The following is a 19,812-nucleotide window of genomic DNA, read 5'->3' as shown; positions in this document are numbered from 1 at the left end:
TGTTAGGAGTCTCATAGACTTCAAGGCGACAAGGGACCATTATGATCATCTAGTCTGATCTCCTGTGTGTTGCAGGCCACAGAACATCACCCACCCACTGCTGGAATAGACCCCTAATCTCTGGCCAAGTTACTGACATCCTCAATTCATGATTTAAAGACTTCAAGTTACAGAGACTCCACCATTTACACTAAACCTGCAAGTGACCCATGCACCATGCTGCAGAGGAAGGCAAAAAAAAACAAACCCAGGGTCTCCGCCAATCTGACTTGGGGGGGAAATTCCTTCCCAGCCCCCCAATATGGTGATCAGTTAGCCCCTGAGCATGTGGGCAAGGCCCATCAGCCAGACCCCTGGGAAAGAATTCTTTATAGTAACTCAGAGACCTCCCTATCTAGCATCCCATCACCGGCCATTGGAGATATTTGCTGCTAGCAGTCACAGATGGGCGACATGCCATTGTAGGCAGTCCCAGCATTCCATCCCCTCCATAAACGTATCAAGCTCAGTCTTGAAGCCAAATACGTTTTTGGCCCCCCACTGCTCCCCTTGGGAGGCTGTTCCAGAACATCACTCCTCTGGTGGTTTGCAACAGTCTAATTTCAAGCCTAAACTTGCTGATGGCCAGTTTGTTTCCATTTGTTCTTGTGCCCACCTTGGCGATTAACTTAAATAACTCCTCTCCCTCCCTGATGTTTATCCCTCTGATGTATTCACAGAGAGGAATCATATCTCCCCTCAGCCTTCGTTTGGTTAGGCTAAACAAGCTATAACAAACACAGAATAAAATTGAATGAAGTGAAAAAAAAAACCCATGGCCAATGGAAGATGAGTCTTTTGGGGGCAGTCAGTATGGAGCTTTTCTTTGGTACATATTCCACATTCTGCCATGCAACATTCACCTCTAAGGCAGCACTTTCCATCTGCCAAGCCCTCCGCTAACACACCGTCAGATACAAGAAAGGGGCTAATGGCTTGCACACAACATCAATGCAATCAGAGCATCTGCGAGACCAATATTATATGTCCCCTCTCCCTACCCAGAGGAACTTGAGTGGGAAGAGGTGCGGAAGTTCAAAGGTTAATGGCCATTGACAACTGCATTCAGATCATTTGGTCTCATGAAATACACTCATACGTGTAAGTGCTCAGCTAGTCATCTTCCTAAGTGCCCCTTCAAACCATTTATTAAATGAAATCAGGACAAAGGAAAGCATGCCTGTGAATCCCAAACTCAGCCACTGAATGATTCCCCACTCTGTAGCACTGTGCCCACACGGCCAGGCCCCCCACTGCCACCGCTGTATTTTGGTTCATTCAGAAATCCTGCCTCCAGTTTCAAAAAACTCCAAAGGTAACATTTTTTTAAAAATGAAATAAATAAATAAAACGGCAAAGAGTAAAAAAAGCTGATGCACCAGCCAGGTTCCCGTGGGACACGGAACAGCACTAACAATAATTTCCTGTACAAGGAGGATTTGCAGAGACTTGGGGATGCAATATGATGAAAACCACAAGATTTCACCTGAGGTTTTTAGTCCCTCTACAGGACAGGGACTGCATGTTGTTACGTGTTTGAGCAATGCCCAGACCAATGGGTTCACTGATCCTCTGGTACTATGGGCACATAGATTCAAAGATTTTAAGCCCAGAAGGGAATGTTGGACCATCTAATCTGACCTGGCCATAGAATTTAAGAACATAAAACCAAAGGACTGGAAGGGACCTCCTGGTTTGAGTCCCAGGCTCCTCTGATCGTGCAAGTCATTTCATCCAGTTACTCCCGTACCAAGCCCAATAACTTGTGTTTGGCTCAAGAATCTCTCCAGAAATTCATCCAGTCTTCAGCCAACGACACCAAGAGATGGAAAACCAACCATCATCGTCTCCAATGAGAATGGGACTCGTGCCCCTTGTGGTTTGACATTAGGCCATAAAAGTTGTGATCCAAATACATCATGGTTGAAGCCTGGGCCTGTTCAGATTCCGGGTTTGGGTTCAGTCCAACATGCATTTTGGGGGAGGAGGACCAGCTGTGAAGTCTGGATCCAGCTTGAGACACAAATTTCCCCCCGGGTTGTGGGCTGTCCATGGCTGTGATAAGCCCATCTCTGCTCCTGTTACAATGGAATGGCCCAAGAATGGATTCAGATAGTGCCATTTTACAGCTCGCAAAACCTTCTTTGGCGTAGGAACAAGGCAAAGGTTGGCACCCTATTTAGGACCTGACCCTGTGCTCCTTATGGAGGCAAAATTCCCCCTGAGTTCAGCAAGGAGACGGGGATCCTGGGAACGGCAAAGCAAGCTGGATTGCTCTCAGCACTTCACTAGTAAGCATTTGGATTGGGTGCTGGGGTGATGCTGCTGTGACGCCGTCTCCTCCTCCGCTTTCACCCACATGGTTGAGTTTGCAAAATTAGGAAATAAGACCGGCTCGTGAATGGCAAAACTGAGAAAGTCGCAACCCGTCTCCATCTCGGCAGCAGCAAAACAGGGCAGATCCCGACAAAAACCAGCCAGCCCATCTCTAAAAGCCTGTAAAACGACCGATCGCAGATATTTACAAAGCACCCCTTGCTGTACTGTCGACTGGCTAGGCATCACACTTGGCATCACGCGAGGATGCCATAGTTGGGGACTGTGATATTCAGCCTGAGTGCCAGCTCCTACTCGGCTGCTCCTCACGAGGGGTTGTTACATTCCAAGCAGCGGAGTTCTTAAAGTGCAAAGTGGGGTGGGCAGAATGTGCTTGTGCCCTTTTTATGCTTTATAAAGAAGGCCTGATGGGTTGTGGGTTCCACCCTCCCCCAAGTAACAAAATGTAAATGGTTATTTCTTTAAATGGCTTGTTTTTTGACAGGAGGCATACAGGTCTTGTCACTCCTGGAAGACTCTACGGTTAGAGAATTAGCAGGTTTAGGACATCAGAGATACCAAGAAAGTGAAACCTGACTGATTGAATAAAAATCCCTTCCCCTTCCAGAGTGTCTGAAACTCTTTCTCTTGCCCTATATTTAACTCAAATTCTTGTGAGAAAAGCTCGGGCTGGCTTGGTTAAGGATTCAGTCCCGAACCCCTTCAGGTAAGGGATGGAAAGATCCAATCCACCTCTCCGAGTCATCCAAGAAGTGCTCCAGAAAAACCAGGAAAGACCAGAATTCCCAATATCCTAAGGGGAAAAACAAGCAAAATAAATAAATAAACTCCAGACTTTTCTAGGGGGAGAATACACCCTGTCAAGTCATCTTTACAAATCACAAAGAAGGAAAAAAAAACCTCCTATTTTTTTATTCCCCCTTTGCAGGTCTGTGATCACCCTCTCCCCAGCAGGCAGCCCACTGAGATTTCCATGTAGGTTGCATTTCCCTGAGCTAAATGTAAACAGCACTCTCAAAAATGACTTGCAAGTGTCTGATCTCCTGAGACGCCCCGTTCTCCCTCGCCCGGCTGCAATGGAAAATGTTCTTTCATGCCACAGACGAGACTGCCGCTTGCCTTCACGCAGATAATGATTCTTTTCAAGACGGGGAGAAGTAGAAGTCATGTTTGGCAGCGATCCGTTTGAGCCCAATTGATGTCTGGAATACGACTGCTTTTCTCTCTGCTTTCAAACTTCATTGTAGCCCAGCAAAGCTCACGTGGCTTCTTTCTGATGTGCTAATGCTCATCACTGGATACCTCGTTATTGGCCCATCCTTCAGTTGTATTGGTATCAGCTATTCCAGATCTGTAAACAGCCGATCATCATAGAAACACCATGCTACGGAAAAACCTCTCCTGACTATCCTAACTTGCTCAGCGTGAATCTGCAAGAAACAAATGTTTCATCACCAAATTGCATTAACTTCCAGGAAATTGCCTCAAGCCGTGTGTTTATGAGAGGCTCTGGATTGTGTGAAAGTCTCTGCTGAGAACCTATGGGGCAGATCCTCAACCGGCATAAATCGGCATTGCTCCGCTTAAGTCAGGAGGCAGGATCAGGCTCCTAGCCAGCAGATCTTACATCAGCGAGGCTCTGGCCTTCATTGCCCACTTTTCAAACATGCTTTCTCTGGCACTGTGCAATCACTTTGTGTCAAACTGCCAGCCCTAAAGCTGGCATCACTGTCCCAAAGGCAATCACCCCACTGCAAGGTGATATAAGGCCAGCCAGCACCGGCGCGGTCAAGCTCTTTCTCCCCCTCCGCTGATGGTGTGTCAGGAAAAACAGGGCATGGGTGGAGGAAAGGGTCCGTGGGGCTGGGAGTAACCCTCTCCCATGCTGACTCCTGGCCATGGTTTCAGGTATTGGGGCGATCTGAGGCCTGCCTAAGTTAGAGTAGCGCTCAGGCTGCTCTAACCAGCAGAGAGGCTGGCTCTCAGCACCCACACTCACCCCTCCCTGACCTGCACACATCAGCTGCACCCCAGAGCATCCGACTTCCCCGTGCTGGAGCTGGGAGGCTGGCTGGAACGAGGCTGCTGCTGCCAGTTTTCATTGAACGGACATCCTGGGGAGCCAGGTCAGCTCCGAGCAAGGCAGCCAAATGAGCAAAGGCCTGGCCCGCTGCCACAACGTACAGCTGTCTTAAAGACGCTGTTCGGCTGAAGACCGGCTTGGAGTGATCTTGGCCCAGTGCAGCTCCGTCAATGATGTCATTGTTTTAAACAAAGGGCCCATCTTAATGCCACTGAGCTGCTGGGTGAACGGGCCTGCAGGGAAGGCCTGGTCTCCTAATTCAGGGGTGTCTCTGGTTTGCTGTCTCAGACACAGCGACAGGGCAGGTCAAGTAGTCAGTGAATGAGGCTGACGGCATTTTGCGGGAGAAGGCAGCACTATGTAACGGAGACGGGGCACGGGATGCAGGGAGACCCTGCTGGGAGGCTGGTCCCCGGGGTTCTCTGGAGAGCACTGCCTGCAGCCCAGTCAGCTAAACAGAACAGGGAGGGAATCAGAGGAAAGACTGGGGATGAAAGACTCCCTTCCCTCTTCCTTTTCCTGTCAGATCTCCAAAGAACAGCAGAAAGCAAGATAAACGAATTGCAAATAGATGGCAGGGAAGGAGGCCCCGGGAAGCCCCTAACTGCCCCTGGAGTCGAGACTTGGCAGCACCGGGGCTTAGATAAGACCAGGGCTAGATAAGGGCTGAATAATACATTTGGTGGGAGATTTTCCAAGTCGCCTAGGAAGTTTAGAGGCACATTAATTTAAATGGGAATTGGGGTCCAATCCCTAAGTGGCTTTGGAAAAATCTATGACAGGGTTTCCACAATAAATTGGTCTTCGGTGTCTTAGAGCCAGTAAAATATTTACAACAAGCATAATCAACTAGCACAACCCTGTGTCGTGCTGGGAACCTTCAATGACCAATTATCTCAATGGGAGGTGCTCAGAAATGATATACTCAGAGGTCTTCAACTAAGATTGGCTGGGCTCCAGTGGACGTCCATGGTTGTCCTTTGAGACGGGTGGGTTCTTCTAATGAACTAAGTGGAGCTAACAACTCGGTTGAGGATTGTGATACAATGCCGTCAGTCTGGATGGGTAGGTGCCATTTTTAAAATAAATACAAATATTTTGGATGCATGAACACAATTTTTCAAAAACCAACAGGCCACAGATCTCTTGTGGGAAATGTCAGCTGTTTTCATTTTGGTCTAGAGACCGATCGTAGCGAGTCTATAACCGGATTGAGAGCTCTGAATTTTTTCCATCCCTCTCTCTTTGCAAATAATAATAAATCTGCCCAAACTGATTGCCAAGAACATTTTGGGGTGGGAAGGATTCATTTCCCTGTCAGGGTTTCTACATCAGATTTGTCTGCATTTGGGGGCTATTCCTCTTTTCACAGAGTGGAGCTACTCCATCGACTGCAGCAGAATCACACCGGTGTACCAGAGGAGACTTTGACCCCTCTTCTCTGGACACTTTGCTAAAATCCCCCGACAGAGTTTATTGTGAGAAACTCAGCCAACCCTTCCCTCTAACATCCAGCCTGGTAGTAATATTTGTCAGGGCTGCTTTTTGACATCCAACTGCAACGGGAGAGGAAAACAAGTAAGCCCTTATGTAAAACCTGACACATTTTCAAATAGAATCATAGACTATCAGGGTTGGAGGGGACACAGGAGGTCATCTAGTCCAACCCCCTGCCCAAAGCAGGACCAATCTTCAACTAAATCATCCCAGCCAGGGCTATGTCAAGCCTAACCTTAAAAACCTCTAAGGAAGGAGATTCCACTACCTCCTTAGGTAACCCATTCCAGTGCTTCACCACCCTCCTAGTGAAAAAGTTTTTCCTAACATCCAACCTAAACCTCCCCCACTGCAACTTGAGACCATTACTCCTTGTTCTGTCATCTGGTACCACTGAGAAAAAGTCTAGATCCATCCTCTTTGGAACCCCCTTTCAGGTAGTTGAAAGCAGCTATCAAATCCCCCCTCATTCTTCTCTTCTGCAGACTAAACAACCCCAGTTCCCTCAGCCTCTCCTCATAAGTCATGTGCTCCAGCCCCCTAATCATTTTTGTTGCCCTCCGCTGGATTCTTTCCAATTTTTCCACATCCTTCTTGTAGTGTGGGGTCCAAAACTGGACACAGTCCTCCAGATGAAGCCTCACCAATGCCGAATAGAGGGGAATGATCATGTCCCTTGATCTGCTGGCAATGCCCCTACTTATACAGCCCAAAATGCCATTAGCCTTCTTGGTAACAAGGGCACACTGCTGACTCATATCCAGCTTCTCATCCACTGTAACCCCTAGGTCCTTTTCTGCAGAACAGTTGCCTAGCCATTCGGTCCCGAGTCTGTAACAGTGAATGGGATTCTTCTGTCCTAAGTGCAGGACTCTGCACTTGTCCTTGTTGAACCTCATCAGGTTTCTTTTGGCCCAATCCTCTAATTTGTCTAGGTCCCTCTGTATCCGATCCCTACCCTCCAGCATATCTACCACTCCTCCCAATTTAGTGTCATCTGCAAACTTGCTGAGAGTACAGTCCACACCATCCTCCAGATCATTAATGAAGATATTGAACAAAACCAGCCCCAGGACCGACCCTTGGGGCACTCCACTTGATAGCTGGAATCCAAGGCTCTTTGCTGGTGCTGGTGACTCAGATGCACACGAAGCCTGGAACCTGCACATCTCACTTTCTCAAGGCCCTTTCCTCGGGTAACGAGAACACGTTTATTGCTCTGGCAAAATAGGCTTGGAAGGGGAGGCGACTCTCCAGCGCTGAAGGTAAAACGCAGCTGCCTGTTTCAGAGTATTGAAAAGACTCCTCTCAGCCAGGTCAGGGACATTTGGGGTAGAAGAGCCATGCAATGAAGTCACGGCTGCAGCGCAAAGTCAGCACCACGTCCTGCTGCACTTAGCAATGGATAACGCAAACATATCAAGAGGAAGAGGAAAGGAAATGGATTTCCTGGCTGGGAAGTCATGCAATCACTGCAGCCAGGGAACAGATAATTCAGAGGGGTACGTTCCTTTCTCTCCTCCCCCGCCTTACAAAGAAATCACTAACCAGCCCAAACGAAAGAGGAGGAGGAAGAGCAGCTGCATGTCTCCAGGTGCCAACTCCGTTTTCCTAATGGTAAAAAAGCCCTTCGTGAGCCCAGCCGAGCAAATGCTTCCTGCCCCTTGCATCCATCCAACTGCCCCCCATTCCTTCCCCCAATGCAGGAAGCCATTAGATACAGATAGTGCGTGGACACTGTGTGGAAGATCTGGAATATCCTTCCTGCTGGGAGGTGGACAAACCCCTCTCGGTCAGCAGTCACTGAAACCAGTACTGTAGCAGCAGGAAATGACAACCAACGAGTGACCCCCAGCTTCATTATCTGACAGCTCAGAGCATCAGATACAGGGCTCCCTTGTTATTTCAGACACGGAAATGGTACCGTTTAGAGGTGGAATGTTTTTGCTTCTGAGGTAAAAGTCTAAAATTAGATTTCTCGGTTGGGCTGGGAGCCTGTGAACTCTGTCTATGCTAGGAGAGTAACTGCTCTCAGCCAACCACTGTACATTTTGGCTTCCATTGCATGGAATTGGCCTTGCACATGGTTAAAAATGCCCTTTGGGGGCCTGATGCCGTTCCCCTCATTCAAACAAGATGCTTCCAGAGGTCAGCGGGAGCTTTGTCTGCATTAGGAATACGTGATCCAACCCGCTGTTCCCAGCAGGGTGCTGTAGTTGTACTACAGCCAACCAGGGGGCAGGACAGGGGCACCCGATCTGACAGAAAGCTACGAGGATAAAGCTACCAATGGTCTGAAAGGCACGTCAGAGCTGCCATATGCTATTGTGACTCCCTCCATGGCTCAGAGGGACTCAAGCATCCCTGGCTGGCCACTCCCCTGGCAGCTTCAGGCTGATGTGTGGTGAGGAAGGGCAGGACCCATCACTGATGGTCCTCAGCGTAGGTGGACATCTAGGCACCAATCAATCCCCTGCAGCGTCTGGCAGCTTTTCCTGTTGCCAGGTGGGAAAACAAATTACTCTCAGATTTGTACAACAGAAGTATCAGCTGTTCTCCCTGATAGAGAGGAACTTCACGGCATGCAGACCTGCTACATGATCAGAAGGGACCATTGTGATCAACATTCGTAGCTTCTCCACTGCACCTCCAGTACAACCCTCTCTTCAGCTCAAAGCTGGTTCTTATTAAACAAAAGTCCCTTTAAAAAAAAACAAACAAACTCTGTTTTCATCCAAGGTTTAGAATGCAGATTCTTCCATTCCTAAGCCACAGCCAAATGTATGATTGCTCTTATAGGCATCTCTCCATATATTTCTCTCTCCATGCAGTCTTGGACTTTCCAACCCTGCAGCTGCAGGACTTGAGCGTTTCAATGACTTATTAAAATAAAAAGAATTAAATGGCACTAGGGGATAGTCTCTTGCTATTGCTCAGATTTTATATGCTATGGCCTAGATTCCTCTGGAACGAAATCATGGTTCTGCCTTTTTCATACTAGCAACACCAACAAAATGGTGTTATTAGTTTCTAACGCACAAAGCCTGTACTCAGGTGTATGGAGTCCACAGTCAGATAGGTGCTGAGTTTATTACAAACTAAATGATAATGTAGCATGTTAACAGGAACAGATGCAATATCCCCTGGTTTACATCTCCTGGGGATGAGCACAATGTGCTCTTCATAAATGTGAAATCAAGGACGTGGCACGAACATTTCTGCCATGCAACACAACCGTTGCATTCAAAACCAACAGCTCTGTCATAGGCACGCGCCAGGGACAAGAGGAGGCCTCATTCCTTAACGCTTGCAAAGGGCTGGAGATTCTCAGATGGACGGTGTCTTATTAGAGCATCCACAACATTCTTGAGGCCCCCACTTCTTCTGCCTGCTTCATCGTTCCTTCTTCGCTGCCCTTAAATTCCCCTATAACTCGCTGAAATGACTTTGAAAGTGACATCCAAACAACGGCTCTGTTCTCAAACACTTCTCAGCTGCTCATTGGGCCAGTATCCCAATAGCTGTCCCTGAAATGTATGTCTTGTTGCCCGTTCTCCTCTGGGTCTCGGCTTCTGTCTCTGACTATAAGCCTGAGCCTTCACTCCGTGCCCAGGAAAAACTCCTCTGAAGTCAGTGTTAAAGATGATTTTGTATGCTCTATATTTTCTGTGTACTGTGTTTTTATAAGATCTGTTCAAATAGTAGGACTTCATAATGCCATCTGTGTTTATTAATCCTGGTAAGCCAGCATGCTCCCTGATGGAAGGGTATGTATGTGTATCTTGCTGAATGAAAGCCTTACCTCAGGAAGTAAACACAATAGCAAATGGTGTGTGAGCCTCACTCTGTTTACGAACACATGCCGAGAGCCAGACCTCTGATGGAAATAGCACAGCACAGTTCCCAGGAGGCACCCGGAGGTTATGTCATCATACGCTGAATTAACCTGTTACTTGGATTTCTGACAGGACTCTGCTTTTGCCAACCCCTCCTGGACTGCGAATAAATTCATCTCTACAGTACTACAAAGCACAAATGCTGCAATAGGTTTAAGACCCGACAGTCAAAGGAAAGAGACCCCAATGGTGGTGTCCTATCTACAGTAGCAGTTAGATAATTTACAGCATTGCTTCAGAGATGGCTACTGCTCACAATTGCTACACTGTTCATTTTGCTTCTGTAGACAGGACTTAGCTAGGAATGGCAGTAGAGTTTGGTCCCCTCTCTATGCGTTGGTACTTTCAAAGCCCAGAGATGTTGATAGGTGGAATATTTATAACATTTTCTGTTAGCACAAGTGCAGAATTGGCTCTGCAGTGTCTTCAATGCTGAAAGTCCCAGCAGCTTATCCTTAGGATATAGTCCTTCACAGAAACCCCTTCCCAGAATCTACTTTCATCTGATTTCAGGTACTGCCTTACCCCATGCCAAGAGAAGCCAGGCTCCCCTTCAAACTATCTCGCAAATCTGTTATGTTCGTATGTCACCATAAACACGAATTACAGTTGTATATCCATATTGCGGCATTTCCTTGCACTCTTAGGGAAGGAGAAAAGTGATCCTAGGTTTGACTGGTATGTCTGCACTATACTTAAATAGGGTAAGTAGTATTATTCCAGGGTATAAATACATTAGTGGGTACTAGGAGAAAAAACACTCAACTGGAACACACTATATAAATCTGACACAGAAAGAAATCCAACATCAATGGATTAAAATTGGCAAGGGCCAGCTATATAAGAAAAGTCTTGGCTGCTCTTCCACCATTAGAATCTAATCCACTTGCCTGGCAAAGGATCTGGTATAAAAAAGTAGCAAAGAATCTACATCCAAACTCCAGCAGCTAAATCATCGTGCCTACCTATATCCACTGGTACTTCATTTGGATACAGTATTCTTCTTCGCTTCCTATCCCAAACTACTATGTACTGTTCCTGTGTGCTGTCAACCAGCTGCTATGTTCTACCCCAGAGGTGGCTGAATTTCTGTAGTCAGTGCAAGTGAAAACATTTCTTTAGGCCACTTTAGGATGAACGGCATTAGAGAAATATAAGTTTCACTGTCATTCCTCCTAAGAGACCTGGAGTGGAATCCCTTATGAGTAACATAACAAACAAAATCCACATTAGAGCTTTTTACTGATAAAAAAAAAACAAAACATTGAGCCATTTGGTGAACAATCCAGTTCACTAATATCAGGTAAAGAGTAACAAGAAATCATTGTCTAGTTAACACAGGTACTAACTGTTACATGACATGGGTTTATATACTGTGGGACAGATTCCCGGCTGGCATACATTGACAGAGCTCCGCAGAAGTCACTCTACCAGCTGAAGGTCAGACCCAGAGTAGTCTTATCATGCACGAGAGCGGCACGCATTTCCCCCACTCAGAGTATGTCTAAACCACAGTGGCACACTACGGCACAGCACAGACGTTTCCTACATTGACAAAAGGGGATGGTCAATTGATATAGTTAATCCACAGCGAGGCTGAAGGAAGAATTTTTCCATGACTCTGACTGTGTCTACGGTGGGGGCTTAGATCAACCTAACTATGTCGCACAGGGCACGACATTTTTCACAGCCCTGAGCAATGTCGCTAGGTCAGTCTAAGCTTTAGGTTTAGACCAGCCCTTAGAGTGTGAGCCAAAGTGCAGTGAAGCCAACAGGAAGAGCTCTGAATCAGCTCCTTATTCATCACCTTCAGGAGCAGATGGCACAGGGCATACAATGGACAAGCACACTTACTCATTCTTCTCAACATCCAGGAGGAGCTCTCTCCCCTCGACTGTCATCTTGACTTCGGCTTTGAATGGGTGCTGCATGCAACAGAGAAACTGCCCATTACACATACAGCGCGATCATTGGGAATACCTAAGTGTTCGTCAACGCGGCAATTACTTTGTTTGCAAGTGCAAACCTCCCCTTATCCCACCCTGCAGCGGTGAGCACGTCTCCCACCTCAGCTGTGCCTAATAATGCTCAAGAGGAATGATGTGTTGTTACTTCTTTGGAAACATGGACAGGTCCCATGCCTCGGAGCCCAGGGAATGCTTGGTCACTGGAAAAACATCCTAGCACGATTTGCCTGATGCAGAGCTGTGTTTACACTATTTCTTAGCAGATGGCACTAAAACCAAACTGATATCTCCTACCTGACCCACTCCGAGACACATTTATTTTAATGGTGAAATATAACCAGCATCCGTGAGGATCTATTTTCATAGCACCCCAAGAGAGTTTGGTCCCCAAATCCCACTGGCATTCCCTGGGAGTATGATGCCTAATTCCCATGGCCTCCTTCGAAAAATCCAAGCCCTGCTTTGGATGGTAGCTCTAGTACTGGGCCCTGTCTACAATGAAATTTGAAACGGTGATAGCAATTTATTAGAGAATGCCAGGACTTCGTTTAATAACACGGTTTTGCAAGCCATTTCATAATAGAGCCTGAAGCAGCTGTTCTGAAACTGAGGCCCATGGACTTCTTGTGGCTCATGGACTCCTGCTTCATGGCCTGCAAAAATTAAACCCAAGCAGTGGGGAATTGGGTTGCTGGAGGCGGAGCTGGTCCAGGAAAGACGCTTTCTTCTACAAAGTGAAGTGTTGGAGAACCACTGGTTTATAGCATGCACAATTTGTATAAAGTCTCCTGCCCAGAAAAACTATTCAACATATACTGAAACTGCAGCCCCGCTGGTCTACAATATATGCTAGACACTATAGTCTACCTTTCTAGGATGTACTCAGAGACATGGTTCTCTATGAAGGTCCTAAGATCATTTCAAATGTCAATATAGATAGGTCCAAAGATCAGGGGGTACTTCTATATTTACAGTATACAGATAGATAGCTGTATTTAGGTAGAGCAAGTTATGTGTATCCCTAGCTTTAAATAAATGGTAGGGCTGGAAGAAGACAAACTGGAGGTGTGCATTGTACACAGGTGAGGCGTGTACACCTGCTAGACAGGATGCATTACCTGAAAAGTGTTCCCAGTAACCACTACATTATAATTATTTTCATTATTAGGCAGATACAATTAAAACACAAAGGGGGAGAGGGAGAGAGATCAGGGATATAAACTATACCCAAGCACCTCATTACTAGATGTGTCTGCTATTACTGACTTATTTTTCAGTACAGTATTTTATTTTTATACTAATTCACATGGAACCTGGGCCCGTTCAGCGCAGAAACAGAAATAAGTTTTAAATGATCACAGAGCTGATAAAAATTAGCTGCTTCTTAGCAGAAGTGGTCTGAAACGTAAAATGTAAGTTGACTCAGTACAACTGAGAATATTCAAAGATTTTCTCAGTACAACTGAGGATATTACAAGATTTTCTATTAAGGGAAGTTGCCTCCTAAGGAGGCACGAAAGGCTGCTCTTACTCGATTAATTGTAAGATAAGGAGTTATTAAGAAATAAGAGCGTCAGGTTATTTCCTCATCTGCCTTACTCAATGTGCAAGGGGATTTCATACTACAGAAATCAAGTGAAACCATAAGAGTATTCTAAAGACTTGCTTGGCTGAAACATTCTGTCAGTCAACGTGTGTGTTCAGATCCCTTTGTGTTAATCCCAACTCTAGTGTCAACTAAAAATTTTTTCTTTCATATCCACGTAGCAGGTCTTCATTCTGATATTCTGGTCTTCTGCTAATCCTGTGATTATGGAAGACAATGGGAGTCTTTCCTTGGCTTCCATGACTCAGGCCATTAGATATTATATCCAGCAGACAACATTGGTTTGTAATTGCAAAGGGCCAAATTCTGGTTTCATTGGATCCAAGCTGCAAGTAGGGTGACCAGATGTCCCAATTTTACAGGGACAGTCCTGATATTTGGGGCTTTTTTTTATATTGGCTCCTGTTACCCCCCCCCACCCCTGTCCCAATTTTTCACACTTGCTGTCTGGTCACCCTAGGTGCGGTGCTCAGCACGGGTCTATTGTTGAGCTGCTAAGTGAGACACGGCACAAACACAGGCCGGTTTAACTGTAGCTCAGAGCCTTGTGTGTCACTGAACCTCTCCATACAGTTGATGCTGACAAGATTTTTCCTCCCCCCCCCCCATCCCATTTTGTTTTTAGGGTCCTGTTAACAGTTGGACCCGAAATATACTAGTTGTAACTGCTCATGCTTGCTTGTTGCTAGCAGGGTTCTTGAATCCAATGAGAATTTGCCTGAATAAACATTGACGAAGGATCTTAGGATCTGACAATTTGTCTAAGGGTAAGTGCTGGTCAGATGCCCTTGTGTTCTTTGTGGACAGGTCTGTGATTAAGAATAACCAAATACCTCCACAATACATTAAGAACATAAGAATGTCCATAATGGGTCAGACCAATGATGCATGTAGCCAAGCAGCTGATCTTCCAACAGTGGCCAATTCCAGGTGCTTCAGAGGGAATGAACAGAACAGGGCAACTTATTGAGTGATCGATCCTCTGTTGTCGAGTCCCTGCTTCCGGCAGTCAGAGGTTTAGGGACACCCAGAGGGCAGGGTAGCGTCCCTGATCATCTTGGCTAATAGCCATTGATGGACCTATCCTTCATCAACTTATCTAATTCTTTTTTGAACCCTGTTATAGTCTTGGCCTTCGCAACATCCTCTGGCAAAGAGTTTCACAGGTTGACTGGGCATCGTGTGAAGCAATACTTCCTTTTGTTTGTTTTAAACTTGCCGCCTGTTCATTTCAGAGGGTGAGCCCTGGTTCTTGCATCATTGCAATGATGTTATTGAGTGGGAGACTGTTCGGCCTGATCCTGAGAGCAAATTACCTACCATAGCTCCTGTTCATCACATTACACTATAAAAGCTTCCCAGAAGTTCTCACAGTATTGACAAAAAGAACAGGAGTCCTTGTGGCACCTTAGAGACTAACAAATTTATTTGAGCATAAGCTTTCGTGGGCTACAGCCCACTTCATCGGATGCATGCAGTGGAAAATACAGTAGGAAGATGTATATATATATATACATACACACATACATACATACACACACACACACACACACACACACACACAGAGAACATGAAACTGATCACTCTCCTTATAGTGTGTATGGTAACACCCATTGTTTCCTGTTCTCTGTGTGTATATATATCTTCCTACTGTATTTTCCACTGCATGCATCCGATGAAGTGGGCTGTAGCCCACGAAAGCTTATGCTCCAATAAATTTGTTAGTCTCTAAGGTGCCACAAGCCCTCCTGTTCTTTTTGCGAATACAAACTAACACGGCTGCTACTCTGAAACTTGTCATAGTATTGAGTGATTCATACCCTGGATATGCCAAGGCTGTAACTACTTATATCATTAAAAAGAGCCTAAGGATAGTGGTGAAGGTTCCTCTCCCTGGCTAATTCCCATTTGCATTTGACCTTGCGCTGTAGTTTTGGTTAGAGTGGTTACTAAACTCTTCAAGGGAACCGGCGTGTGTGTGCTGAGAGGAAGAAGGATGGTTTTGTGGTTAATGCACAGGACTGGGACTCAGGAGATCATGCTCTACCACAGACTGCCTGTGTGACCTTGGTCAAGTCACTGAACCCTTACCTCATGGGGTTTCTGGGAGGCAAAACCCAGCCTGAAAACCATCACTCATGTGAGCAGCCTTTATTCTTGAGAGGACTCCCCGTGATATCCATGGGACACTCACCTAGGGGTGCAGCATTCAGGCCCTGACTGGGAATGGACCATTCCCCCTAGATCTGAACATGGAGAGATGCAGAGGAAGCAGGTGAACCTCCCTCCATTATCCTCCTCTGCCTTCTACCTCTGGAGACTTGTCTGAGGCTCCAGAAGAGGGCCAGGGCGTGTTTCTCATCCTCCCTGGCACCCAAGGGTGACTCCGCTCAGGAGGCGACACAGCCCCAAGCTGCATTACCCTTTCCATGGTCCTCACTCTTGGCAACAGAGTCCGCTTCATGGAACGTCCTGAGATTTGCTGCTGGCAAAACAACCCTGTTAGTGCGAGTCTAATGGAGCTGCCCTGCCAGACACTGTGGGAGCCTGTTGAGAGCAGGTGTGAAGGCACGGGGCATAGGGATCCAACAGATCACTGGGTGTTGGAGCTGGATGCAGCTTCTTCCATGAGGGAAAACCTGCCTTCCCACACCTGACTCAGATTTGGAGCAAACTCCCAAGGAGACCAGCACTGAGTTATCCTGCCTCTGGGCCTCCCTCCTTAAGGTTTTTGCCACTGGAGGCCACAGACAGCCTGTTACTGTTATCATTGATGGGTGTGTTAAATGGCTGCTGGGCTCTTCCCCTGAGACAGCTGCATTTCAGTGGTGGGTAAGCAATCTTAATACATAGTCTAAAGGGATCCTTCATAATGAAAAGTGATATAGCAGCAAGAGTTATTTGTTATTATTGCTCTGCAAGCCAAAGCCAGGGTACAGACTACGCTCTGTCTCCAAACCTGGAGCACACATCCGCCACAAATGCAGGGCAAGTCTGCCTCCGTATTCTGCCCAGCAATGGCTCTCTGGAGGTAGGATTCCAGCTTGGAGCTGAGATACTGTGCACAAAGAGCAGTGCTTTATCGGCATTGGGTCCGGGGATCTTACCGGCAGGTCATCCTTAGCCCCTCTCTGTAGCACTCCCCTACGGCACCATATGCCAAGCGGGTACATAGCAGCCTATGAGTTTTGGGGAGAGTCCAGATCACAGCAAACAGCTCCTCTCTATGCTGATGCGTTTTTTTATATGTTCCTATAGCCTGCATGTGCCTCCAGTGACCAGGATCTGGCCTGAAGAATTTAAGAGACATCACCAGATCCAGTCAACCATTTCGCACCTTGGGAGAGAAGAGTTGAAAAAAAAAAAAAATGTAAGAGCACCTTTCCTGTCAACGTGGTCATATGACATACCTTCACGCTTCCTGTGGCTTTCCACTGCAGCGTTATTTCTTCCTGGTACAGCTGTGGGCCAACAGTGTTGCTTTCTCCTGGGGAGCACAGACAGTTGCTCAGAATCAAAACTCCACTGCAAAGCCCAGTATTTAAGGTTTAATCCTGCCCCATCAGAGACAATGGGACTTAATGGAACAGGGTCAGAGCCTTCAAAAGACAGCATATAAACAGCAAAAAGCAAGAACTGTTTGAATTATTTGGCCACTAATGTCTCTAAATACATTTAAGTACATGGTTTAATATTAGCAGCAGAAAAGATTTTCCTTATAATTTTTTACATCTACATTTCGGAAAGTCCAGACATATACAAGCACAGGCATTGGTCCAGCAAAGCACTTAAGCATGTGCTTGAATTTAAGCACACGAGCTATCGGATTGATTTAAATGAGGCAGCGCCTATATTTAAAAACACGTGCTGTGCTGGATTGGGGGCCGTGTGCTCAGCTCCTCTCTGGATCAGGCCTGTAATAAATATACAAACCATGGATAAGTTCACTGGACAGAGCAATAATTGTTGAAGAGGATTTTTAAATAGGAGTTTAAAAAGGCACATTAATTGCTGGAACAAAGATGGAGAAACTCCCTGAAGCACTTAAATAATTCTCTTAGTTTGAAACTTACGGGCATGGCCAACGTGTCCAACAACCACATAGCAATGCCCAGTGATGCTTTCCCCTTTAAAGCAGGTCTGTCTTTTCTTTCCCCTGAGACATGTGAGGTAATATCTTTCATTGAACCAATTTCTGTTGGTGAAAGAGAGAAACTTTTGTGCTCCACAGACCTCTTCTTCAGGTCTGGGAAACAGAATGGGGAAAGGTTTCAGAGTAGCAGCCGTGTTAGTCTGTATCCGCAAAAAGAACAGGAGTACTTGTGGCACCTTAGAGACTAACAAATTTATTAGAGCATAAGCTTTCGTGGACTACAGCCCACTTCTTTGGATGCATATAGAATAGACTTGACCAAGGTCACACAGGCAGTCTGTGGTAGAGCATGATCTCCTGAGTCCCAGTCCTGTGCATTAGCCACAAAACCATCCTTCTTCCTCTCAGCACACACACGCCGGTTCCCTTGAAGAGTTTAGTAACCACTCTAACCAAAACTACAACACAAGGTCAAATGCAAATGGGAACTAGCCAGGGAGAGGAACCTTCACCACTATCCTTAGGCTCTTTTTAACAATATAAGTAGAATGGACTCCATTCTATATGCATCCGAAGAAGTGGGCTGTAGTCCACGAAAGCTTATGCTCTAATAAATTTGTTAGTCTCTAAGGTGCCACAAGTACTCCTGTTCTTTTTTAGAATGGGGAAAGACGTTCTCATGACATCTAAACTCATCGAGTTCTCTTTCGCTACTCTTCCAGACCCCTTCCAGCCGACTTGTATCATGGAATGCTTCCCCAAGTAGAGTGAGATGAAATACATAATTTGCCGTATCTGTCTTTCCTGCATTTGACTCGGGTGTAAAAGCCCCTGGTGTCAAAGCCTTCACAAGGCACTCAGAGGGTAATCCACTGGGGACAGTGACAGCAAGTGGAAGAGAATCTTATTCTAATAGCCAGCTTGAAAATGGGCTGAATTCAGTCTGCCCCCAACCCACCAATCCAAGATTTAGGACCCTGTGATTAACCGCCAGTTAAAAATGCTCCTGGATTTAATGAGACAAGGCGGGCGAGGGACTCTCTGTTGCCGAAAGAAACAAGTTCTTCTTCCCGGCTAATGTCTATCCCAGCCTGCTGACCCGCAATTAGGGCTGTCACCCATCCAAGGCGATCATTGCTTTCCTGCGGAGCTGGGTTTTTGCAGCTGGGAGTGTGTTGCAGGGAGAGAGAGGAACCTCTGCCATTCCACGCCGCTAGAAATCCCCAGGACACATCCTGGGGATGGACCCTGGACCCAGCAGCAGACAAGACATTGCTGATAACCAGGTACCCCCCAATACCAGGATTTTCTATAGGGGCAGTGCAGTCTGCAATGCGTATTCTCTGGGTGTTCTTGCTGATTTGCTAGGACGCTGGCTGTGCTATCCCTGCGGCTAACCCTTCTGTTCAGAGGGAAGGTGGGGAAGATACAAAAGAACAGAGAGAAAAGAGGGGGGGAGAGGAGGTACATCATCATGGCCAGGAGCCGGGTTCGAATGAAGCCCCACCGGTTCACCCCACCCAGGGTTCCCACCGCCTGGCATCTTCCCCCGCGGACTTACCTCTCCAGCCGGCTGCCTCCAGGGCGGGCAGGAACCGCAGCAGCAGCAGGAAAGGCGCCGGGGAGCCCCAGGCTGGCCCCGCAGCTCCAGGCATGGCTCCGCGGGGCGGCTGGCACCCTCCAGACCCGCCGGGGGGCGGGCAGAGGCTCCCCGCCCAGGCTCGCTCGGCGGCTCGCTGCAGGCTCGGGTTCCGCCCGGCGAACTGGCGGCCGCTCAGCGGGCAGGCGCCTCTCCCCACGCACAGCCCGGAGCCAGCCCCCGAGTCCGCCCAATGGGGCCGTCCCCCCTCCGCCAGCCAGACGGGCCAGAGATGTCCGGGACAATCCGGCGAGCTGCGCACCCGGCCCCGGCACGGGACTGCACCTTGCGAGCTCGCAGGTCTCCTCAGTTTGCCACACACCAATGAGTGCTGGAGATGGGGTTTGGCCCTCTGCCAAGTCACAAACCAACAGAACCCGTCCTGGGGTAACAAAAGTCCAACTCAAGAGTCCCAACAAGCCTCAGGCCCTGCAGACCACCCGAATCTCAGTCCCTTTTTTGGTTACCTTGGAGTCTTGCCCTCTGCTCTGGTGCAGAGCAGTCAGCCCCTGGGCTGGGTCCCCTAGAGAACCCTTCTTTTGTAGAGCCTGGCTCAGGGTCTTCAAAAGAAACCTACCCACTCCCTGTGGTTGTACACCCTCAGACTGAACACTCCCAGCATTTTATGAAGCCCAGGTGTCCATTAATCTATCAT

General features: G+C 47.2%; 1 protein-coding gene across 2 annotated transcripts in view; it reads right to left on the bottom strand.

Annotated features, from left to right (window-relative positions):
• The window catches only part of ADAM19 (ADAM metallopeptidase domain 19), a 48,453-nt gene extending 29,004 nt beyond the window's left edge, over positions 1-19,449 (bottom strand). The window contains exons 1-3 of one of the 2 annotated variants that reach the window (XM_034779568.1): positions 19,080-19,449; positions 16,836-16,912; positions 11,707-11,777 (exon numbers count right to left, since the gene is read on the bottom strand). In XM_034779568.1, the coding sequence (XP_034635459.1) occupies positions 11,707-11,777; positions 16,836-16,912; positions 19,080-19,173 (242 nt within the window). In that variant the 5' untranslated portion in view covers positions 19,174-19,449. The remainder of the gene's footprint in view (positions 1-11,706; positions 11,778-16,835; positions 16,913-19,079) is intronic. The other variant, XM_034779567.1, reaches the window with a different exon arrangement.
• Between the last annotated feature and the right edge of the window lie 363 nt (positions 19,450-19,812).

This window comes from Trachemys scripta, chromosome 8, assembly GCF_013100865.1.
Source record: "Trachemys scripta elegans isolate TJP31775 chromosome 8, CAS_Tse_1.0, whole genome shotgun sequence".
Taxonomy (NCBI): Eukaryota; Metazoa; Chordata; order Testudines; family Emydidae; genus Trachemys; species Trachemys scripta.
The sequence above is the reverse complement of the archived record's forward strand: the minus strand, read 5'-3'. Positions and strand labels throughout refer to the sequence as shown.